At 43.9% G+C, this 25167-nt stretch overlaps 1 protein-coding gene across 2 annotated transcripts in view; it reads left to right on the top strand.

The window, feature by feature from the left end:
- Positions 1–23851, top strand: part of FECH (ferrochelatase) — a 38537-nt gene extending 14686 nt beyond the window's left edge. Inside the window, exons 5-11 of one of the 2 annotated variants that reach the window (XM_043558958.1) lie at positions 6903–7037; positions 10565–10671; positions 13942–14040; positions 17776–17883; positions 18315–18479; positions 21786–21845; positions 22325–23851. In XM_043558958.1, coding sequence (XP_043414893.1) covers positions 6903–7037; positions 10565–10671; positions 13942–14040; positions 17776–17883; positions 18315–18479; positions 21786–21845; positions 22325–22459 — 809 coding nt within the window. In that variant the 3' untranslated portion in view covers positions 22460–23851. Of the gene's footprint in view, positions 1–6902; positions 7038–10564; positions 10672–13941; positions 14041–17775; positions 17884–18314; positions 18480–18903; positions 19265–21785; positions 21846–22324 lie in introns of those variants that run through there. The other variant, XM_043558960.1, reaches the window with a different exon arrangement.
- Positions 23852–25167: the final 1316 nt, after the last annotated feature.

Below are 25167 nucleotides of genomic sequence, written 5' to 3'. Positions count from 1 at the left end.
AGGTTTAGTGTGAATCAGATCTGCAATTGCTCTGCTGTCTCCAGTGGACAGAGGAGGTGGCAACATGCCATTGTTTCTGTTGGCCTGGTTGTGCAGGCTCCATCACCATCGAGGACCCTAGCAGAACTGTTAGAGTTGAAAAAGGAATGTGGACGGACGGCATCCTTCCCACCTCCTCACCCCTCCGTGCTGGGGCTGCCGGGTTGTCCGGACCAGACAGGCCAGCCGTGGCCCCAGCCTCCTGGGTTGGCCTGGAAAGAGTCCTATGGAATGACCCGGATTTAACCCACTGCCCCACTTACTATCAGACATCTGATTATTCCCATCTGCGGCCATCTAGTACAAAGGAAGTTGCAATCATCTAGATTCTAGGATTATTCCCTGCTTTGGCAGGGACCAAAGAATAGTAATAATCCATTTCACATTTTCATAGTCAGAATTGTGAGAGTGATTTTTAAATTTTTTTTAATGTTTTTATTTATTTTTGAGACAGAGACAGAGCATGAGCAGGGGACGGGCAGAGAGAGAGGGAGACACAGAATCCGAAGCACGCTCCAGGCTTCGAGTTGTCAGCACAGAGCCTGATGCGGGACTCGAACTCATGGACCGTGAGATCATGACCTGAGCCGAAGTCGGACGCTTAACCGACCGAGCCACCCAGGCGCCCCTGTGAGAGTGATTTTTAAAACATGAGTGATTGGTCATATGACCCTCTATCCTATAGAGACTTACGTGAAGAAGGGAGTTGATTCTTCACTATAACTTTGGGGATAAGTTTAGGGTGTCTGAGGCACCGGCAGCTCAGCGGCTTGCCTGTCCAGTCACTTTACTAATGTCCCAAGCAATCATGCTTCCTCCTTCCTCACGCCATTCACTTGCCCTTTTGCTCACTCACGTACCTGCTCGTTCACATATTCATTCCCACTTCCGTCCGTCCTTCCACCCAGCCCCACCACTGGGTATTTATAAGCACTGGCTACACGGGGGATAAAGTAGTGAGTGAGTCACACCCTTACCTTCATGGAGCTGAGCTTCCTGGTAGTTTTCACTGAGGCAGAGAGTAAATTCTCTAGGGGGCTACTTTTATTTCCTCTAGAACTTGGAAGTTTGTCCAGGGCCTGGTCCTGAGAGGGCTCTGGTACCGGTGACCCTGCGACCTATCGCCGTCCTCTGTGGTTCACGTTTGGAGCCCTGTGAGCAGGCAAGTTAAATTATTTCTGTCGCCTGCATGGTAGGTGGCCCCCTGACAGCTTTGGCACACCTGCTGTGGGGTTAAGGCTGTGGCGCTTAATGAGGCCCAAGAATGTCCACTCATTGATTCGTCAGTGGCACCTTGGGTGCTTCTCGATATTGCTTCGATACTTCAGCACTTCGATACTGCTTTTTGTATTCAAAACTGCGGTTTCTACTTAGGAGCTCCCGGGCCAGTGGGAGGGACCGCCGCTGCAGGCTCATCTGTTAAGTGACAGAGAGAAGACCTCGTACAACTTACCGGAGAGATGCTACATACGAGTATGAGGGCCAGTGGTCGCACAGAATGCAGATGTAGGAAAAATGAGGTGGCTTCAAGGTTTGGAAACTGCCTTGGGGAGCTTTGTGCCGAAGACCCAGATTATCAGGGGTGGCTCTGTGGCTCCTTCAGGGCCTCGCCCACATTATCTAGGAAGAGATTCTGTGTACTTCACAGATGGACCTGAAGCCCAGTCACAAAGACCCAGGTGCCTCACCCCCTTGGTGTGGCTTTTCCTTCCCGCTTTCTGGCTTCTCTGCCTCTCCTCTGTTCCTGTCCTTCTTCCTCCTCCCTTCTCCTACTTTCCTACAAAATTGTAAAGTATACTTTTTTAAAAAATATTTTTGGGGCGCCTGGGTGGCTCAGTCGGTTGAGCGTCCGGCTTCGGCTCAGGTCATGATCTCAGTCTGTGGGTTCAAGCCCCGCGTCGGGCTCTGTGCTGATGGCTCAGAGCCTGGAGCCTGTTTCAGATTCTGTGTCTCCCTCTTTCTCTGACCCTCCCCTGTTCATGCTCTCTCTCTGTCTCAAAAATAAATAAACGTTAAAAAAAATTTTTTTTTAAATATTTTTAATGTTTATTTACTTTTGAAACAGATGGAGACAGAATGTGAGTGGGTTGAGGGCAGAGAGAGAAAGACACACAGAATCTGAAGCAGGCTCCAGGCTCTGAACTGTCAGCACAGAGCCCGACGTGGGGCTCGAACTCACGACCTGTGAGATCATGACCTGAGCCGAAGTCAGATGCTCAACCGACTGAGCCACCCAGGCGCCCCTAAAGTATACTTTTAAACTGTGTCTATTTGTTTATTTCTATTGGGAAAGATTCTCTTTCGGCAAAACAATGTGATGATAATGGACAGAAATGTTTCAAGCTCTCATTTTTAAAAAAAGTTTATTTTATCTGTTTTGAGAGAGAAAGAGAGGGAGAGAGAGAGAACATGCGTGCGGGGGGGGTAGGAGCAGAGACAGAGAATCCCAAGCAGACTGCACGCCGTCCTCACAAAGAACGATAAGGAGCTCAAACTCAATGAACCTCAAGATCATGACCTGAGCCGAAATCAGGAGTTGGACGCTTAACTGACTGAGCCACCCTGACACCCCTCAAGCTCTCATTTTTTAGGGAAGTAGTTGTGGCTTGGTGGCTGGTATAGAAATTGCAGCTTGCACTGGCTTTGCATAGAATTGACTACTAACTCACAGGGTCAGTTTTATGAGGGAATATAACTTGGAACTGGTTTCATGTGGCTACACCACGTTATAGGAATTTAGGGAATACAGGAGGAAATAGATGAGAAGTGTAATCATTTCACAAAAGTTAATCTAAAATACATTCAAAAGATGATAGTTTAGTTACGTAGAATCTGACCGCTTTTCACGAAGCCGTACGTGCTATCCTGTAGAACTCTGTTCTTTTTTTTTTTCTTTTCTTTTTTTTTTTTTTTTGTAGAACTCTGTTCTTTACAGGATGCTTGATGGGGAGGAGGGTGGCTCTTTTCAGATGGGGCTGGCTTCCCCAGTCCTGGTTGTAGGACTTTAGGCAGATGACTTACCCCACGAAGCAGCATCTTGAAAATGGGGGTGGTAACAGAGCCCCACTTCTGGGATCATTGTGAATATTCAATACGATAATCCCGAAAGGCATCAGCCTGGGGCAGCGTACGTGACAAAAATTCCTTAACTGTGAGCGTTTAGTATTATTCATCCAGGGCATAGGGCTCGTGATGTGATACAAATTAAAAAGCATTATGCTATATATTTCACACCTTTCTCTCAAAGAGTCACGCACAAATCAGACATTTGAACTGTTGTGGAGCTAAACTGATGGGCTGGAAATGAATGAAGTTTCGCTATTCAAAAATCCAATTCTGAGTTCTTTTTTTTTTTTTTTCTTTTCCTGGGTCTCACCAAAGACTGTTTGCTGGGCGGTGGCTCCAAGGGTGGACTAGGCTGGGCCAGTGAGTCGTGTGTTTTGGTCTCACCGGAGCAGATGCGCCCCCTGCCAGCTGTGTTGGTCAACATCCGTAGGCTATTTCTGTCCCTGTGCTCCTGCCGGTGACCTCCGGCTGCGGTGTGAAACCCATCCCAACTGGCGAGGGCTCTTTGGGAGACATTTGTTCTTTCCTCGGGACAGGCCCGGTCAGAGAGGGAGCACAATGCCACTTGCCTACAGTCCGCTTGTGCAGGCCATCTTCAGTGGAACAGTTCAGCCAGTCTTATCTGTTCCTTCCAGAATATTTTACTCACCCTCACTTCAAAGTGAGGCCACCACCCTGCCTTTATCTGCAAGGGTGTCCCCTCCACCTCTCTTGTCTGCAACGAACTCCCAGGCCCCAGGCATTGAGGCTGCAGCTTTTGGAAGGTGAAAAGAGAATGCCAGAAGCTGGTTGGCCTGTAGCCTTGGAGGATCTTATGATAGAAATCTAATAATAGTATTATCTGAAAGCAGATTAGAAAGGAAATTCCACTTCAGCCTCAGCTTAGATGCCCCAGAGCTCCTTAGAGATGGGCTCGATATGGGGTGCCTAGGTGGCTCAGTCGGTTGAACGTCCGACTTCAGCTCGGGTTGTGATCTCATGGTTTGTGAGTTCAAGCCCCACATCAGCTGTCTGTGCTGACAGCTCAGAGCCTGGAGCCTATTTCAGATTCTGTGTCTCCCTCTCTCTCTGTTCCTCCCGTGCTCACGTTCTGTCTCTCAAAAGTAAATAAATATTAAAAACCAAACCAAAACAAAAGAAATGGGCTTGATAGTGTGAACGTTGGCAGTTTTAGGATGAACCACATAGTCCTTGAATGCTCTCATTTGGAGTTTGCTTAAGGAGTCGTGCCCTCTGGTGTGTTTCAACTGCCGTTCACCATTTTAGGCAACAGAACGTAAACTTGATGGCCTAGAAAGGACAGACAGCTGAATATGATTCTGCTTATACCCCTTCCTTCCTCTTTCTGCGGTGCCCAGCCAGAGAATGTTGGACCAGCCATCCTTCCATGTGCGCACGTGCTTCTCCCTCCCGCCGTCTGCTCCCGTCCTTGGGCACTTGCGCCATCGGCTGCCGGTTCCCCGTGTCCAGTCACTGTGGAATGTTTTATGCAGATAGGTGAACAATGGGCGGTTCTCTTTTCCTTCACTTCAACCGGAATGTTTCTCTTTTCCTTCTTGGGGCAGTTTAGTGTCCTGTACTTAGTGGCAGCCGCTGCTAATGCTTGGACAGTAGCATCGTCTTGGTTCTGTTGTTATTTCATGTTTATGTAGTGTATTCTCAGTATCCTCTCCGAGTGTGAGTTGGGCGTTATCCTATGAAATGACAGGTAATGTGAGGAAACTTTCAGTTTTATGATTTTATAAATGCCTAACGCCTGGGTGGCTCAGTCGGTTAAGCGTCCGACTTCAGCTCAGGTCACGATCTCACGGTCCGTGAGTTCGAGTCCCGCGTCGGGCTCTGGGCTGATGGCTCGGAGCCTGGAGCCTGCTTCCGATTCTGTGTCTCCCTCTCTCTCTGCCCCTCCCCCGTTCATGCTCTGTCTCTCTCTGTCTCAAAAATAAATAAACGTTAAAAAAAAAAAAAAGAAATTGTGTGGCGGTGGGTACTTTAAAAAAATTTTTTTTAAATGTTTATTCTTGAGAGAGAGAGAGAGAGAGAGAGCGTGAACAGGGGAGGGGCAGAGAGGGAGAGAGAATCTGAAGCAGGCTCCGGGCTCTGAGCTGTCAGCTCTATGTGGGGCTCGAACCTACGAACCGTGAGATCATGACCTGAGCTGAGGTCGGACACTTAACCGACTGAGCCACCCAGGAACCCCATGTGGTGGATACTTTTAAGATACAGGACAAAAAGATGGAGAAGGACAAAGGAGGGACAGGAGAAGGTGTTTGTAAGGAACACATGGGGAAGGAGTGCAAAGCTGTGCACTGAGTTGGGCTGTTTACGTGCTCGGAACATTTATTTCTTTTTTTTTTTTAATTTTTTTTTTCAATGTTTATTTTTTTTGGGGACAGAGAGAGACAGAGCATGAATGGGGGAGGGGCAGAGAGAGAGGGAGACACAGAATCGGAAACAGGCTCCAGGCTCCGAGCCGTCAGCCCAGAGCCCGACGCGGGGCTCGAACTCCCGGACCGCGAGATCGTCACCTGGCTGAAGTCGGACGCTTAACCGACTGCGCCACCCAGGCGCCCCTCGGAACATTTATTTCAAATCTGAAGCAGTGCCTCCAGTTTGTGTGTGTGTGTGTATGTGTGTGTATTTATTTTGAGAGAGAGAAAGAGAGCATGTGAGCAGGGGTGGGGCAGAGAGACGGAGAGAGAAAATCCCAAGCAGTCTCCATGCTGTCAGTGCAGAGCTCCATGCAGGGCTCGAACTCACGAGCCTGAGATCATGACCTGAGCTGAAACCAAGTGTCGGATACTTGACTGACTGAGCCACCCAGGTTTTTTAACCCAGCTAAAAAAAAAATGTTTATGTATTTATTTTGAAAGAGAAAGAGAGCAAGAGTGAGTGCAGGTGCGGAAGGGAGAGAGAGAGGAAGAGAGAGAGAGAGAGAGAGAGAGAGAGAGAGAGAGAATCCCAAGCAGTCTCTGCTGTCAGCCCAGAGCCCAACATGGGGCTCCATCTCATGAACCAAGCATAAGATCATGACCTGAGCCAAAATCCAGAGTCAGATGCTTAACCGACTGAGCCACCCAGGCGCCCCCTCAGTGCCTCCAGTTTAAGCTTTGTTGTTGGGTTTCCTTAATCTATTAAATGAGGAGAATCATTTCGGTCATTTGTTATCCACGCATTTCTGTTGGGTATCCCAGAGCTTAACTGGGAACAGGAGGAGGGAACCGTGGGTGGTGGAAACAGGCTGGGGGGCATGGAAGGGGCTAGGCTCTGGAGTTGGGGAGACCCACATTAAATTTCAGCTCAACCACCTGTGAGGTGTGACTTTGGATAGGTTCATGAACCCCTGAGAGTTTCAGTGTCCTTATCTGAAAAATGGGGTGTAAGTGAAAGAAAAAATACAAGCAAAGCCTCCATCAGTGTCTGGTATGTAAGAGGAGGCTGAACCTCAGGAATAAGTGTTAGTTCTTCCTTCCTTTGAGTCTCTCTTATCTCAGCCAAGAGCAGAGAGGAAGGAACAGAAGCTTGAATTTTAAAAACTGCCGTGCTAATTAAGTAAAGGGGTGTGTGTGTGGCGGGATGGGGGGTGGGGGAGTTGATCCCAGAAAATAGTGATTAAAAGTCCACGCACTAGCTGAAGACTGGATAAGATCCAAGGAATATTCTAAACTTACCCACATTATCAGCCTCAGAGGAAATTAGGTTAACTGTTCTTTGTTCCGGGCTTTGCATTATGTTTGGCGACTCCAAGGAATCTATATAAAGATTAATACTTTCTCCTCTCCACACATGCTTTCTAATAGCCCCTCACAAATACTATATTGGATTCCGGTATGTCCATCCTTTAACAGAAGAAGCAATTGAAGAGATGGAGAGGGACGGGATCGAAAGGGCTATTGCCTTCACGCAGTATCCACAGTACAGCTGCTCGACCACAGGTGAGCCTTCCCCTTGGCAGCGGGACGGTGGGTAGGGATGGCCCCGGCACTGGTAGCCGGGGGACCTGGGTGCGGAAGGAAAGGATAAATCATTTTCAATTTGAATGGCAAATCCAGCCCGTCTGCTTCAAACACGAGAGTTCAGGTCAGTCCATTTGAAATCTCATGGTTCATCTGTCCCCTGAGTTATGGGCCAGTCGGCCGGGAATTACAAACGGTGGGTGGAAGGCGGTCTGCTGCTGGTCCTTTGGTGCAGTTGTGTAATGGATCAGTGATGAACCTTAAGCCGCTTTCTATGTTTGCGTAATAAACCTTACTTCGATGGCAACCCTAGTATTCTTATTAATGTAACAAAGGTGATGGCTGCTTCCATTTTGAAAGTGGAGGTGCCCAGGTAGCACTAGAGATATTGGTGTGTGTTTGTGTTCAGCTTCATTTGCGGGCTGACTTACTGGTTAAACCAAAGCCCAGCCCGAGGTGCCCTTTGTAAACTTCTCTCCGCGTTCTGAACTTTGGAAAATATTACCGTGTGTTGCTTACTATGTATTTAGCTGGAGCTGGAGAAAATAATCATGTGTTCTCTTCTCTGTTTCACCGGTAATAGGTAAAGCTTCTCACTGTTGCCCACAAATACATTTGTTTGCATTCTGTTTCAAGGATTGGGATCAGCATGTTTTTACTCCCAGATTGCTTTTGGATGTTGGTGCATCTTATTTCTATAACTGTAAAGAAAAACAAAAGGCCGTTGGAGGAAATATTCAAAAGCTGTTGTGTGCCTTAAATGTTTGTTCAGAGCCCCTATGAAAATGCCTGAGTTTTCAGACACCCTCAAGAGTTTGAGTTGTGACTTCTTTTGGAACTATACCTCTACAACTTAAAATGTCTGGTAACATGTTATTGGATAATGAATCAGATTTTATAAATTTCAGGGGCGCCTGGGTGGCGCAGTCGGTTAAGCGTCCGACTTCACCCAGGTCACGATCTCGCAGTCCGTGAGTTCGAGCCCCGCGTCAGGCTCTGGGCTGATGGCTTGGAGCCTGGAGCCTGTTTCCGATTCTGTGCCTCCCTCTCTCTCTGCCCCTCCCCTGTTCATGCTCTGTCTCTCTCTGTCCCAAAAATAAATAAATGTTGGAAAAAAAAATTTTTTTTAAATAAATTTCTAAGCATACTTTTGCGTTGCTTTAAAAAATATACCTCAAATGTAGATGTCTGCTCTAAAAATCAGACAAGTTAAGAAGATGATTATTTGTATGACAGAGGGTTGACTACGGGTTTCATTTCACAGCTGACTCTACCAGTATGTTTCAGGTGTTGGTGAGTTTTACTGGTACATCTCTTGTGAGAGGGCAGATACATTTCACTTCTGAGATGCGAAAGCTTTTAGAAAGCACATCCATTCTTTGAGACCACGAGAGTGTTGTTTACCCGTTGTGTCATTTAGACACACACACTGTTGGGGCACAGCCAGTATAGGCTATGTATCAATCACATACAATTGTTTTGGTTCTGTTTTCCGCTTAATTACTACTTCTGCTAGTTTATCAAATGTTTCTGAGTGGCCCTGAAGAACTAATGTGGCTTCCAGAAGTCCTTTTGTGGCTTCAGAAGTCTTGAAAATGATATTCACCTGTAAAATGTGGCCTGCAGTATGAAGGGAGATTTCTGGAGAGATTGTTTTTGAGCCTGAAGCAGACTCAATTTGGATTTATCTGACTCGCTGTACTCCAGAATGGAACTCATTTATCTTTCTGAAAATTAAGTTTTAGGCTAAGTGTACATTTGATTTAAATATGGCTGTATCCTGGCCAGTATTTTATTTTATTTTATTTTATTTTATTTTATTTTATTTTATTTTATTTCATTTTATTCTTATTTTTTATGTTTTTATTTATTTTGAGAGAGAGGAAGAGTGTGAGCAGGGGAGGGGCGGAGGAAGAAGGAGAGAGAGAATCTTAAGCAGACTCCATGCTCAGCATGGAGCCTGACATGGGACTTGATCCCACGACCCCTGGGATCATGACCTGAGACGAAATCAAGAGGCCGACACTTAACCCGATTGAGCCACCCAGGCACCCTACCGGCTTGTATTTTAACATGGAGACATATCAGATTCACAGTCCTCGTAGTTAACAGAAACCAGAGGATGGGTATTGGGAAGCAAGGAAACGCTTTGGAACATTTGCCCTATGTTAAGATTGAGGAAGAGGCTCTGTGTTAGGGTGAGTTGCATAGGATTAGCCTTAGCCCCAGCACCAGCTCCACTAGGCCAAGAAAATGTTGAATTGTGTGGGTACCACCTGCCTTCCTTCAGTCTTTGAGTTTTTGTGATTTTGACCTCTTGGTTAAAAAGACAAGTTTTGGGGTGCCTGGGTGGCTCAGGCGGTTAAATGTCCGACTTTGGCTCAGGTCATGATCTCACGGTCTGTGAGTTTGAGCCCCACGTCGGGCTCTGTGCTGACAGCTCAGAGTCTGGAGCCTGCTTCGGATTCTGTGTCTTCTCTCTCTCTCTCTCTCTATGCCCCTCCCCCACTCGCACTGTGTCTCTCTCTCTGTCTCAAAAATAAGTAAACACTAAAAAATTTTTTTTTTAAAAGACAAGTTTTGTTAGATTACTTGTAAGGATTTGGTCTCCATTTAACTTAACTCTGGGAAATGATGAAAATCTTGTAGAAGCAGGTAGAAATAAAGAATGCTCATATAAACCTTAACAGACTGCTCTCAATAAGCTAGTGTTCTTATCAACAAGTCATTTAGGGGCACCTGGGTGGCTCAGTCCACTAAGTGTCCAACTCTTGATCTCAGCCCAGGTCTTAATCTCATGGTCATGAGTTCAAGCCTTGTATTGGGCTCCACACTGGGTGTGAACCTACTTAAAAAAAAAAAAAAAAAAAAAGAACCCAAGTCACTTTAAAAGATGGCTGTAAAGCTTTTATTGTAACGTAGAAAATATGAATCACATCATATTAAGTAAAAATATCCCAAGTACTCGGGATACAAAATTGCATACATACTCAAATGACAACTTCGTGAAACAAAATAGCTATAAAGGAAAGTAACTAGAAAGAACTATGCTGGAGTAAAATGATGAGTGTATTAGCATGCTGGGTCATAGCTAGTTTCTTTTTTCCTTTCTTCCCTACCTCCTACATTTTCTGCTGGGGTTGATTACCTTCGTAGTGTGTGTGTGTGTCTCGGGGTGGGGTGGGGGAATTAACATGCTTTTGGTTGTTATAACTGGTCTCTGCAAATAGCGACTGCTCATATTTCATAACTACTCTGCTGTCGTGTTTCTCACTAGAAATGGCCTCACTGGTCTTTGAAAAGCCATTGAAATTGATTGCTTTTTAGTGATCTCCATTTGCAGGGTAGTTAAATCTACATGCATTTTAGAGCATTGAAATAATTGTGATTAGACTGATTCAGTATAGAAGCAGTTACCTATCTTGACCTTACTGCCTTCCCTAGTCTGTTCTTTATTTTCACTATAATCAACGCACATCTACTACGTGGTCCCCTGTATATTTCAGGCAGCAGCTTAAATGCCATTTACAGATACTATAGTGAAATGGGAAGGAGGCCTGCGATGAAGTGGAGCACAATTGACAGGTGGCCCACACACCCGCTCCTCATTCAGGTAAGCCAGTCCCTGCCAGCAGCTTCCGTCAGCCCAGCTTCCAGCGTGGGTCAGGTTCTGGTCCCTGCCTCGTTTGTGGCGTCCCTCTGAGCCTTACCGTTCTTTTGCTTAAATGGTGTGCTGGGATTAAAACACAGTATTAGAGTCTTCATTTATTATGACAAGGGAAAATAATTATAAAGGTTTAAAGGTCAGAGTCTTTCCTTTCCTCACATTAACACTGTTAGTTCCAAACTGTAGCAGAATTGTGTCCTGAGTTTTGTGTTTCCCAATAACCAGGACATTAAAGGTTATACGAAGTGTTTCAGTCAATTTACATAACGGGGTGACCAAGAGATCCTGTATTTTCTAAAGCCTTTAAAATGACAAAATGTTTGAAAAATTTTTAAAGGTACTAAATCTACACATTCTGACATGAAAGTAGATTTAACGTTTCAATTGAGAAAGTCATGTATTAGAAGAAATTTCACATTTTGCCTACACAATTATATTTCCATCAACAGGTGCTTGATTTTTGGAGAATCAGTTAAAACTGTAATTCAGAAGCCAATAGCTTTGAATTGGTGTTATTATATCCTTTTTTGCCACTTGTACGAGAGTAGTACTGGTAATTACCCTAAAACGTACAAATATAGTTTTTTTCTGTCCAAGGAGGCTTCTGCCTGTGAGTTAGTTTAGGTAGGAGACATATTAAGTGATTCGGGTTTCCTCCAGTCTATTTCACTCTGTGGATATTCTGTGGAAAGATCCCAGGTTAACATCTTTTTTAAAAGCCTGGAGTCGCTTAAAATCTCTACCACTAGATGGTGCTAGACGTTTAAAAGCAGGCCTACTCTTCCCCTGGAGCAGGCCAGGTTCCTTGGGCACCGAGGTGATGTCAGGGGTTAACACTTAGGTTGAAGAACAGTTTTAAGTGCAAATGAAAAGAAGGTGCCTTCCCTTAGAGAGAGGTGTGGTTGTGGTCTCAGTGCCCTTTGCTGTACTGCTGGGTCCAGATAGCCCGGTATGCTCTGACTCTTTTGCTCCCGGAGGCCTGTGGGTGGGAATGAGGGGTTTCAGGTCAGCACCGACATGTGGTAGCAGAGAACGGAGGGATCTGCACAGCATCTGCCTGCCCTGATCGAGTGAGTAATTAGATTTGCATTAAAATTCAGCCCTTTGAAAAGGGGGGAAGCAGAAAGATGGAAAGGTCTCTTAACTGAGGAAGTCTCCCTTCACAAAATGAAAGGGAATTTTAGAGGTATTTATCTGCCCTCCTAGATGGTGTGATTGAAGGCTCTGAGAGCCGCCTGCCTCTTTCATTCTGCAGAGAGATCGCACATCGAAAATACCACAGATGGATTTGGGATGATTTAAGTAGCACTTCGGCTGGCCCATGGCTCCTCAGTTTTGACGGTGTTAGCGTCTGTTGTAAGCCGTAACAAATTGTGTTTCTACTTGTAGTTCTGTGAGCTGAGAGAAAGAAAATACTAAAATTTTTGGGAAGTGGAAGTTTATAGATAGGCTTGATTCTTAACATTATGTAAATGACACAAGGAGATTTGCTATCCAGCAGAAACTTTAAAAAAAGTCAAAGCCTCAACTAATTGGAAACTAAAAATAAAGTTAAAACCTAACACTAAAAATACTCTTACCTGTTATAGGTAGTAATTACTTGAAGCAGTCTTTTTACTACTGTTATCTCTAATATTGCTGTTTAGCTGCTGGGGTAATTGGAGTAAACATATATTCTAGTCTCCTATGTAAACTTGACAGTGGGCCTCCTTACCTAGGCCACTGTCCCTCTAAACATGATCCTTTCTGAACGTCCTTAGTGTCCAAACATTGCAAAAACCACTGGTTTTGTGTATGTCTAATCTTACTACATTTACTCTGTAGATAAATTATAAATTTTGAAAAGGAAACTCTCTAGGCACCTTCTTGCACCTTAGCGCATTTATTTACCAAATTTTGAGCGTTTGGGAAGATTAATAGTATCTCAGTATTGATTAGGGAATTTATTTGCCCTTCTTATGGTATTAGCCATTGATATGTCAAAATACCAACACAGGCAAATGTACGTGGTCCTGGTAAATCGTCCTTTATAATTTTTTAAAAAACCGTTGTATTTGGAAATCAGTTTACACATGCAGAAAAGTTACAAGACTAAGTATAGTACAGAACTCTACTCTTTGCCTAGATTCACGTATTATTAACACTTGTTCCACTCGCCAGCATTTGCATCCTCTGTGTGTGTGTGCATGTGTGTGCATATATACTTGTTTTTTCCCTGAACCTTTTGAGAGTAACTTACATCTATAAAATCACCCTTTCCATCGAAATAGCAGGAATAGTCTCTTCTGTAACTGTGACACAATATTCAGCCTCAGTAAGTTTAACATTGATACTTAAATGTATCTAATCTGCACTCATATTCCAGTTTTGTCAATTGACCCATTAATGTCCTTTGTAGCATTTGCTTTATGAGTTAAATGACAAGGAATGATTAAAGCACGAGATGAAAGAAAGCCTCTTCAGATCGGGTATTTCAGCACCTATTGATGTAAATCGGAAAGAGCCAACTAGACGGAGGGAATTAACTGGTCTGGTGGACAGAGATTTGGAGGCGGAGGCGGGCCTGCCTTGTAGCCCAGGTCCCGCAGATGTGACTGAATGGGCCCCCACGTCGGCCGCCTCTTCCCCCCTCTGTGAATTTAATGAGAGTTGTACAGCCTCTCGTCTGTTGTTATGAAGGTTGTTATGAAGATTGACTTAGCGAGGATGCTGGGCTCAGAAGGAAAAGGTCATAAAAATAGAATAGTATTTTCTTATTCCTCTACTATTTCTGTCTAATGTGTTTTAATGTGATAGGCCTGAAAGCCAAACTGAGGAAGATTTAGAAAGACCCCGTAAGCTGTTTTCCTGCTAACCGAGCAAATGAGAGATCTTAAAACAACTTCTTCCCATCTGTGTTTCCTTTCCATCTGGAAGTGTGCCCTGTTCCTCCCGAGGGGAAGCAGATCCAGAGCGTTCATTTTCAGTGAGCCATTAGCGAGCTTTAGAAGTTTCCCATCAAATTCCCTAGGCCCCTGAAACCGTTATGAGCCATTTTGATGATGAACCACGGCAAGAGGAGACTGTACTGTTGGCAATTTTTTAAAAAGAGAGTTCCAGTTTTTGAGGGTTGCCATGAAATTTCTTGTTGTACCTTTCATTTTAAAAACATTTTCTTTTCCTTCCATTTCTTTCTTCCCAACTCCTTCTGACCCTCCTTTCTTGCCGTTCCCGCAGTGCTTTGCAGACCACATCGTGAAAGAACTGGACCACTTTCCACCTGAGAAGAGGAGTGAGGTGGTCATTCTCTTTTCTGCTCACTCACTGCCCATGTCTGTAAGTAAGAATGTTTTGTTGGATGACCTAGCGCTAGAGGATTTCTGAATGCGTAAACGGGACCCGCCTTCCAGAACATCCTGAGCCCCGTGTCAGACTTCACCTAGGTGCTACATGCAACTAGACTCATTCCTGGAAACCCAATAATAATTAGTTCAAATTGTAATGTTGTGAATAAATATCGTCTTATGAAACCTCTTTAAACGATAACTTGGCGGTGGGTTGTAGAGGAGTTTTCCTGTACGTGAACAGGTGGAGCAGGTAGAGGAAGGCTGCTGTTACCTGCCCTGTTGAAGGAGCGCACCCGATTTTCAGTCAGTATCTTGCACTGAAAAGAGCCTCCGTTCACACTCCGTCCTGTTCGTTTGTCAAGACTTGACAGGGGCTGTTTGAACTCCAGGAAGTGATTACAGTTTCTAATTTGCCGAGACCAGAGCCCACGTTTTAGCGAGTGAGTATGGCGGGTATCGAGTGGTCATCTGGTCATTCCCCAGTTTATCACGCTGCGCTGGGTGTTCTCGAAAATACCGCCTGTGTGCCTGAGCTGTCGCCCGTTTGCCAACGAGAACGATGGAGCCAGTGCGCTGCAGGGTATAGAGATGTGCGTGGAATGAGCGGCCGGTTTCATCAGCTCAGAACTATCACTGTGCCCTAAGCACATTGCTTTCAAAGCCAGAGAGGCGAAGAATTACGTCTTCGTAGGTGTTAAGGGTTTAACTCCAGAGCTAATGGAGTTAACCCCAGTGCCTGGGGCCACCCCTCTAATCGGTCTTTACTGCCACCTGGTGGTCACGGGGGTCGAGCCCTGACAGCTCTCCAGCTCTGCGTTCAACGGAGCAGGTGCCGGTGCAGCTGGAGGAGGCTCGGGAGTATGTTCCTCCCTTCTGGAAGCCTGCCTGTTTTACTCTAACAAGTTCATACTCTCTCTTCTGGTATCACGCAAAGCCTCTTCGCATGCCCCTGCGGCCGCGCGGCCCGCATCCTTTTCACAACTGTCCTAGGTATGATGAGGCCGTGTCTGACGTGCCAGAGGGAAGCTCTTGGGCTGGAGGGGGTGAGGTGGGTGGGGGGGAAGGAAGCACGTTTTTGCACGTGAACAATTCCAGGTGCTGCCTTCCCTTCCCTCAGTCACTCCCCCATCCTTCCCTCCGGGGCCGGGCACCCTGTTGCCAGGCTTCTCTGCCGCGCGGGCTCCCGTGTGGGACCGGGCTGTGCCATGAAGTCGCGAGGATGAGGGAGGGTGGGGAAGACGAGGACTGTCAAGGAAGCAGACTGTTCTAGCAGGCTTCTCTTTTCCCCTGTACTTGCTGCTGCTCACCCTTCCTTCTTGATGACTTTTCAAAGACTTACTATTTGGAAGTAATTTTGGACTTACAGAAAAGTTGAAAAATAGTACAGAGGGTTCGTGTGTATATGTACATACATATATATATATATACATATATATATACATATACATATACACACGTATATACATATATGCATACATATACACACACATACACCCTTCCCTTTGCGTCTCCTCATGCCGGCATCTGCACAACCGCAGTTCGGTGACCCAGACTGGGACCCTAACGGCGGTGCACTGCTGTGAGCCAGGGGCCAGGCTTTCTCAGGCTTCAGCATCGTGTCACGTTGTCATGTCTCCTCGGGAACCCCCAGTCCCTGACAGTCTTCACGCTTTTCTTGTCTTTTGTGACCTTGATATTTTTGAAGAATGACTTAGTGGAATGTCAGTTATTTTGCATCTGGATATGTCTGGCATTTTCTTTTTTTTTTTTTTCCTTTTAATTTTTTTTTTCCTTTTAATTTTTTTTTTTTTAATAATTTACATCCAAATTAGTTAGCATATAGTGCAACAATGATTTCAGGAGTAGATTCCTTAGTGCCCCTTCCCCATTTAGCCCATCCCCCCCCAAACCCCTCCAGTAACCCTCTGTTTGTTCTCCATATTTAAGAGTCTCTTATGTTTTTGTCCCCCTCCCTGTTTTTATATTATTTTTGCTTCCATTCCCTTGTGTTCATCTGTTTTGTATCTTAAAGTCCTCATATGAGATTTTTGTCTTTCTCTGACTAATTTCACTTAGCATAATACCCTCTAGTTCCAAGCACTTAGTTGCAAATGGCAAGATTTCATTCTTTTTGATTGCCGAGTAATACTCCATTGTATATATATACCACATCTTCTTTATCCACTCATCCATCGATGGACATTTGGGCTCTTTCCATACTTTGGCTATTGTCGATAGTGCTGCTATAAACATGGGGGTGCATGTGTCCCTTCAAAACAGCACACCTGTATCCCGTGGATAAATCGCCTAGTAGTGCGATTGCTGGGTCGTCGGGTAGTTCTATTTTTAGTTTTTTGAGGAACCTCCATACTGTTTTCCGGAGTGGCTGCACTAGCTTGCATTCCCACGTCTGGCATTTTCTCACGATTAGATTGAGGTTATGTAGTACGGGGAAGAACACTCCATGCTGATTGGTCCTTCTCAGTGCATTGTATTTGGGCACATGATAATAACCCGTCTTACTACTGGTGATGTGATCCTTGGCCATTTGTCTGAGGTGGTACCTGCTGGGTTTGTACATAGTAAAGTTACTGTTTTTCTCTCTGTAATTTAAAATATCTTAGGTGAGATAATTTGAGACTAGGCAAATGCTTTCTTTTTCCTAGACCTTTGCTCACTAATTTCAGCATCCTTCAATAGATCTTGCCTATAGTGATTATTTCTATGTTGTTCTAATGGCGACTTTATATTTCCCTCATTCATTCTACATTTAGGTTTCTAATGCTAATGGCTTTTTAACTAACTTTTGGTAATATCATAAAATAGTTTATCCAGATTTCACTTCAACAGTATTTATTGAGCACTGGTCTATAGACTGTATTCAAAGTACTGTTTTATCCACTGTCTATCCATTGTCGTAGGATATGGGAATGAACAAAATAGACAAAAATCTTTGTCCCCAGAGAGTGGGGGTGGGGAACAGATAATAACCATATTACAGAAAAAAAATAGTATGTTATGTCAGAAGGTAATAAGTATTGTGGGAATAAATAATATTTAGTTAGATAGTATATAATAAGTATTATTAAATAAAGCAGCATAAGGGGTTGTGGAGTCAGTGCACAGCTAAATGTTAAAGCAGTAAAAATAAAATTCCTATTGAACATTTTCAAAAGTATTAACAAGCTGTTGTGTCAGGACCAGTTATCAGACGTTTGCTGTGCACAAAGCATTTGCCTTGCAGTCCGTTGCTGTGGGCAAAGTGGGAAAAAAGGAATTTGAAGGTATAGGTCATATTCTCGAGGAGCCTGGTGTGTGAACCCATGAGCTGCTTCTCCCTTCTGTCTTACTCCACCAGCATTTGCCCCTTCTGTGAAGCTGGTGCCGTGGATTCCACAGGTCCAGATGCCATCCACACAATATTCTCGATTCCCGCTTTCCGTATTTCAGATGGGGAAACCGAAAGACCCATCCTCCCTCGTTAGACATCAATCTCCTACGAATAACAGAGAACATAGGATTTGACATATTCCTAGCTACTTAGAGAGGAGTGAATGCGGTGTTCTCCTTTGGCCCATGAGGAAATAGACCCGAGGAAGTTTGGCAATTGAGTGCAGAAGACAGTGGGGAAGGTCCCCGGCTTACACGGTCACACCGCACAGTCCAAGGCTCTTGGACCCCTTCACAGTGTTGGCGACCGAACACCCATGTGTCTCTGCTGCAGGTGGTCAACAGAGGGGATCCCTATCCTCAGGAGGTGGGCGCCACTGTGCAGAGAGTCATGGATAAGCTGGGTTACTCCAACCCCTACCGACTGGTTTGGCAGTCCAAGGTAGGTGGCTTCCATACGTTTACAGTCAGCTTTTCTGAGGACATCTATTTTAGGACTTAGTTATGAAATGATTAGATCTGGCTCTTTCACATACGCAGAATGTTCTAGCACCTGGTGGTTCACCATGAGCAGAAGGAACTCTGCAGGCAGGTCAGATGGAGGGGAAGTCAAGCAACCAGTTGAATTTCATTGATTTAATGTATTATTTGTTTTTAGTTGTAATGGCAGAAATTGCTGTTTATTTATATTATGCCAACTTCTAGAAGGATTCGAGCTTAACAGAGAAATAGCAAAGCCCACTAATGCGAATGTCAAGTGTGGCCCTCACTCTCAGCAGCGTGCGGGTGTGTGTCCAGGGCGGTGGGCTGTGGCGTGTCACAGACACGGGGCAGAAAGGGGTCCCTGTGTGTGTTCATTCTCCTTTCTCACAGGTTGGTCCGATGCCCTGGCTGGGCCCTCAAACAGACGAGACCATCAAAGGGCTTTGTGAGAGGGGGAGGAAGAACATTCTTTTGGTCCCGATAGCATTTACCAGCGATCACATTGAAACGCTGTACGAACTGGACATCGAGTACTCCCAAGTTCTGGCTAACGAGGTAAATGTGATTATTGGTTCCATTCGTAAGTTGTGATTTGTTTTGGAAGGAAACTTTCTCTGCAATGATATAATTGCATCATTCAAAAATACCGTCCGGTTGTTATCGGAGAGCACGTGGGTGGGCGGTGAGCCAAGTAAGGGAAGGGGACTGAAGAGTACAGGCTCATCTTGAGCACTGGGGCACACATAGAATTGTTGAGTCACTGTACTGTAAACCCAAAACAAGTATAACACTGTATGTTAACCACACTGAAATTAGAAAAAGATTTTGAAGGGATAAAATAGTATGTTCTTTGATAGATATGTTTGCCTGTACCGTGGCCTCATTGTTCCAAATAACATTTAAATTGAGTTCGTCTGAACACATTGAGTTAATTCCACGTCAGCAGAGAGGAAGCACTTTTGTGCCTTTGTGAACCCAGGTGCCGAGCCGTGACCGGGAGCAACATCGTTTTATCTAGTTGGAGACACTGTATATCACCTGCAAGTACTAAAGCTGCATTTTCTTAAGACAGAATAATTGGACTTCTCGCCAGTTTGGAGGAAAAGAATTGTATTGTGTTAGCATTCCTCTGGGCCTAATAGTGCCCTCTACTTGGGGTTTTACACGGTTTCTTGTTGGATTTTTGTCATTTAGGAGAAGACCATTGAATGAACACTGAGGCAGAGTGTGTTGTAATTTCCTTGACTTCTTTGATACACTCAATTAGCCGTTTGCTACCGTGTTGTGATCAATCTGATTATTGAAATAAAGCCTACCGTCCTTAGTGTCTTATGATGTAAGATGGATGTGAGTTCTCATTCACAGTGGCGACGAACTTACTGTTGCCCCATCTCATGACTTTGGGGGGCTGGCCCGAAACCAGAATCCAGTGTATAGCATTGTTTCTATGGGGACTGTGGAAACTCTGGGACCCCAGAAGCCCTCGCCTGCCGCCCCATCTTCTGCCAGAATTCCTGGCCCTGGTTGTCCCCATGCGTGCTCGATGGAGGCCTGGCCTCAGAGGCTACCTCACTCTCTCCGGCACTGAGAATGGGTGGCACGCACGGGACAGGGTGTGAGGGCTTGGAGAGAGCTTTAGCCGGCACGTAAGCCCACGGGGTTCTGTTTAGGCACGCTGGTCATCAAATGTTGAGGAAGTTGGAGGGTGTCAGTAGTTCTGATACAGAAATGATGGGAAAGTGGTTGCAGCATTGTCTGTGGATGTCATGTAATGGTGCCTTCTGTATCCCACTGTGACCTTGGCTGGTCGTGAGCTTCCTAAAGAGACTTATGTGCAAATATAGTTTGTACCAGTGTGTTTGGAAAATAAGTTTTTGTATTGCATGATAATTCACAGTTGTTAACATTACTAAACCGAGATTATTCCTTAGTAATCAAATGGATTATTAGTGATGAATAGATTATCCAGAGAATAAAGAAGACCATCTAGCTACAGTTTACTTCATTGTTTTGATGGGAGAATATGCTGTGTTTAAAACAACTTTCTTTAGGGGCGCCTGGGTGGCTCAGTCGGTTAAGCGTCTGACTTCGGCTCAGGTCATGATCTCACAGTCCATGAGTTCGAGCCCCATGTCGGGCTCTGTGCTGACAGCTCAGAGCCTGGAGCCTGCTTCGAGTTCTGTGTCTCCCTCTCTCTCTGCCCCTCTCCCGTTCATTCTCTGTCTCTCTCTCTCTGTCAAAAATAAATAAACATTAAAAAAAAATTTAAACAACTTTCTTTAAAAAGTAGTTTGAATTTTTCCCCCAAGATGAAATTACTGCTTATCGATAATAAAAATAATAAAGAACCCAGACAATTTAGAGGAGCATCACATTGAGAGTAGAGCTCACTCAGAATCTTACCCCTGAGAGGTAGTAAGTTAATATTTTAATAAAATTAAGTCCCCTTTTTTTCTCTAAATGTATGTGTACTTTAAGAAAAATGGTATTCTCCTACATGTTTAACAAAAATGGTATTTTATTCATACTGTTTTTGTAATCTTTTTTTTTTCTTAAAAATATGTTACAGGGGCGCCTGGGTGGCGCAGTCGGTTAAGCGTCCGACCTCAGCCAGGTCACGATCTCGCGGTCCGTGAGTTCGAGCCCCGCGTCGGGCTCTGGGCTGATGGCTCAGAGCCTGGAGCCTGTTTCCGATTCTGTGTCTCCCTCTCTCTCTGCCCCTCCCCCGTTCATGCTCTGTCTCTCTCTGTCCCAAAAATAAATAAACGTTGAAAAAAAAAAAAATATGTTACAGACCCAAGTCAATAAATGTAGTTAGATCTGTATAATTATTTTTAACAAATCCTTGATCAGTATGCATCAGTATGTTTCCAACTTTGTACTTTCCTAAACTGCTCTGTAATAAACATCATTTCCTTTTTACTTTTCCAATTATTTTCTTAGATAAAATTCCTAGAAATGGAATTTAAATGGTGATAGATATTTTACTGGGTTGCCCTACAGAGTTGTATCCTGTAACTGTCGCATGAACAGTGTTAAAGTCCACTGCCAGTGTTGGTTATCCTGCCGTTACTGACTTCTACAGGAAGTTTTAGAATACAGTCTCTTTTTAAGTTGAGAACTATGTGTTTGCTGATCTCACCATTTTCCCTTGTCGGTTGAAGTTCACTTAAACGATAAAGCAACAAAAAAGCCATCTGCATTTTAGAAAGAAGATTTTGACTACCTGAGTGAACAATAATTAGATGTTTCTTAATTATTTGGAGGATAATCAACTGGGTATTTGGGGGGAGGGAAGCAAGGATGATAGTGAAACAGTCCTCAGGTTTTATTTTGGGTTTTTCTGTGTAAGAATATATTTAAAAACCCAACTCTGCATTGGGTCCCATCTAGGTTCAACAGACATTAAATTCATTTACCTCTTTTGGCAATTGGAATCAAAACAGGCATAAAGATTTATTTAATTAAAGCAACATTCTGCTTAGGTAGAGTCTGTGAAAGTACGCATTAGAAAGGTAGATTAAAAAAAAAGAATGGTAAGCAGATTTGAATGACTTGAGAATTCTGTCAAATATAGCTCGAAAACGGTTTGGAAACTAAGCACTTATGGGAAAGTAATAGGGTGGGGGAAGGAATAGAAACTGAGAGCAATTTTATGATAACAGAGGTGAAAATCAACATCTGTGTCTGGTCCCGTGGCTGTTTTCATTTCTGAGCAGTCTGGGACCACTTTGGAAGTAGGACTTTAAGTTGTGTATGTATCTATGTCTGTTTACTTTTTTGTAGTGGTTTCTTTAAAAAAAAAAAAAAAGGAAAATAAAATGTGTATGTGGTTTTCCCTCTTTTTCTCATTTGATTCAGTGTGGAGTTGAAAACATCAGAAGAGCAGAGTCTCTTAATGGAAATCCATTGTTCTCCAAGGTATCTATACTGTTGCAACCATTTTCGTAGAACATATCGGAGAGTAATCCTCTGAGAAGCTCTTACAGAATATTGGTTTTCTCACATATTAGAACATTTTGAGTTCCAATTAATTACAAAAATAAAATCGAATTCCTTATGCTCTTGCTCCTTTTTCGTTTAGATAGCCCTGATTTTCTTATTTTCTACCCACCTATAACTATGTCTGATTTAAGATCTGCCTTTCAGAGACCAGATTTAGCAGGTGGGGTAAGAGGATTTTCTTCTCTAAAATCTCTATCTTAACTTTTGTCTAAGCCGAGGATCCTTAGGAAACGAAGATATTATAGAATCCAGTTCAAAGTAGCCATAATTCAGACGAAAAGAAACCCCCAGCCATAGTGATTATCTGGGCAGATGGGAGGGGGAGGGAGACGCGTGGGGAGAGAGCAGACTTGATGCTTCTGAGGAATCTTTGCTTCTTGTCGCCCGTCTTCCAGGCCCTGGCCGATTTGGTGCTGTCACACATCCAGTCAAACGAGCTGTGCTCCAAGCAGTTGACTCTGAGTTGTCCGCTCTGTGTAAATCCTGTCTGCAGGGAGACTAAATCCTTCTTCACCAGCCAGCAGCTGTGACCCCAGCCAGAGGACCCCGTGGGATTAGGCAAATGCCCAACCCCCAGATACCTCCATTGTGGAGGAGATGTATTCAGAGATCAGGGAAGAAAGTTACATTGGTATCTGTACCGCCTTTGGACACAAATTGTGTGATTTCTTGAGGAACAGAGTCTGAAATCCTTATTGGGGTTTTCTATTTTTATATCCTAATACAGGAAGCATTTATATCCCCCCTCCCTGGGTAAAGTTACCGGTTTGGAATGTCCACTGGGCTATTTAAAAACTAAGTTTTAAAATTTTATCTTAATAGATGCACACATATTTTAAATACCGATTTGGGGTTTATTGCTCAAAAAACCTGCATGGGTGATTAATGGAGAGTCCCCTCTGTGGGCTGTCAGTGTGAATGAGATCTGTTTACAGTCTTGTGCATATAGTTGTCTTGTTTTTTAAGTGAACAGACTTGACTGAAGGAAATATAATTTGAAAAGGAACTGTTACCTAATCTTTCTCTAAGCCCATGGGTTACAGAAGGCCAGTAATGAGGCAGGATGGTCACCTATAATGGCTGCTTTCTTAGCAATTAATGGTGATGTCCCCATTAACTGGTCATTGTGGTACTTACGTGTGAACCTCACTTTTCTCACCATAAAACCAAATCGAGTACAGATTCCAAAAATGCGTTAAGATTCCCCAGGCACACAAGGCTAATAAACCTGTAGAAATCCAGCATGGGTCATACTTGCCTGGTGAGGATCTGCAGTGTCACAGGAAAGGGGGCTCTCACTGCTTCCCGTCCCCAAGGACTGTGATGCCGGGAAATACTAACAATGGGCTTCATCTCTAAAGCTGTCCCAGGACCTGGTGAAACTTTACATGGAGCATCTTCTTTAGTTTGCTTGAATGCCTTCTTTCTGCCCGTTTGTTTGAAGAATTACTTTATAAAGTCAGCCGTTTTGTAATCTTGAATTCTTTCTTAATTTATAATTTTTACCGTGAAAATGACGTAACCCTGCTCTTGGAAATTTGAAAAATAGAGGGAAAAAAATCACTCTAATGCAACAGCAATTAATCATATTCTTCTATCTCATGCCAGTCTTTTCCTGTGGATATTTTTAATGCCATTGTAACCTTGAATTTGTGAGTGAAAAGTTGTTCTAAAATTGTAGAAATAATGTAAGATCAGAATCTGATCTCCTTTACTTGGATTTAAATGGATTAAAAAATCTCTGATGGATCCATAATGAATTTGTAATGATTACCTTCTCTTTCGTCCAAGCTCGAAAACTTTGTTCTTCAAAAGAGCATGTCTCTGATGTTTTTAAAGCCAGTTCATAAAGTGGAAGTATTAGAAGAATCATAGATCTCCTATATTCAGGATTTACTGTGCTAATAAATACTATCACATCATTAAGGTGTTAACTATTTGATTCATGCTCTCTGTTAAATCAAAACTAATGCAAGTTCATTAATAATCAAACTTATTAAATAGGAGGAATTTAGTTTGTAATAGAAAGAACCATGCCATCCATCTTAGTTCATAATTTTCCCACTCTGATAACAGCTATGAAATTTGAGTAATGTGCTTTTTTTTTTTTCTCTCAAATTGGTTTTGCTATTGGTAGACTGTGTTTCCAGAGAAAGGTACAAGGCAGAGATAGTTGGCTGTTTCCGTGAGCTCTTGGGGGATTAGTTTCAAGGTAGACTGAGTCCCACAGTGAAGGCAATTCTCTGGGTTAGTGAAGGCGGGTTAGGCTTGCAGCCATTCCCTGTGCTTCAGTCATGCGGAGGGCCTGCTTCAGCCAAATACATATGATTATGGAGATGTTACAGAAAACTGCAGCTCAGGAGCTCTTGCTAGGGTATCTGAAACCCCTCGTTTGCTAAGGGAGCTTCTGAATCAACAGTGACTGGGCTGTCTGGAATAATATCCTTGATTCTGAGGGGGACCAGCCCGGCCTTTGTAGTGACAGACAAAGGGCGAGTTATTGGGATCACTGCCCAGGGCATTTGTTGTCCTGAGGAGTGTTACCTTTGACTGTTCTTAACCAAAGATGGGCGAGGATCATACTCAAGGGGAGCATTTAGTAGGACAAAATCAACGATTGCTTGTGGCAGAGCTAATAGCCTTTGAGAAGGGTTATCCTATTTGCCAACTTTGAAATATACACGTTTGCCCTGGTAATTAGCAGTGAGCTGCTGGCAGCCAGGCAGACCTGGCTTTAACTGATGAATCAGCCTGTACAGGAAACTTGCAGGGGCTGTGACGCTGAGCCGGTTCAGCTTGGCCCGGGTCCTTGTAAGGCCCAGCTCCCTGTATGGACAGCACAGAAGGAAGGAACTCTTCTAAAGGATATGCATTCTGGAACTACTTGCCTTTTTTAAATGAAAAGAAATGTTTGCATTCAAAGAATATTTACTTCATATCTGGAGAAATGAAACTCAATGTTAAAAGCCCTTTAAATGTGTATCAGTGATGCCGGGGGGGGGGGGGCACCTGGGTGACTCAGTTGGTAGAGCATCCAACTCTTGTTCTCAGGGTCATGAGTTCAAGCCCCACATGGGAAGTGGAGCCCACTTAAAAAAATGTGTATTGGTGACTTTTTGGTGCTGACTAAATAGTAACTACTCACGACTTCCTGATAGTACCTCAGAGTACACATCCTTGTTCAGTAAATCCATGAACAGAATGTAACATTTCTCTAGGATTCCATTAAATTTTTCTT

The sequence above is a fragment of the Prionailurus bengalensis genome, chromosome D3 (assembly GCF_016509475.1).
Source record: "Prionailurus bengalensis isolate Pbe53 chromosome D3, Fcat_Pben_1.1_paternal_pri, whole genome shotgun sequence".
Taxonomy (NCBI): Eukaryota; Metazoa; Chordata; class Mammalia; order Carnivora; family Felidae; genus Prionailurus; species Prionailurus bengalensis.
Note: the sequence above shows the minus strand (reverse complement) of the source record. Positions and strands in the feature narration are given on the sequence as shown.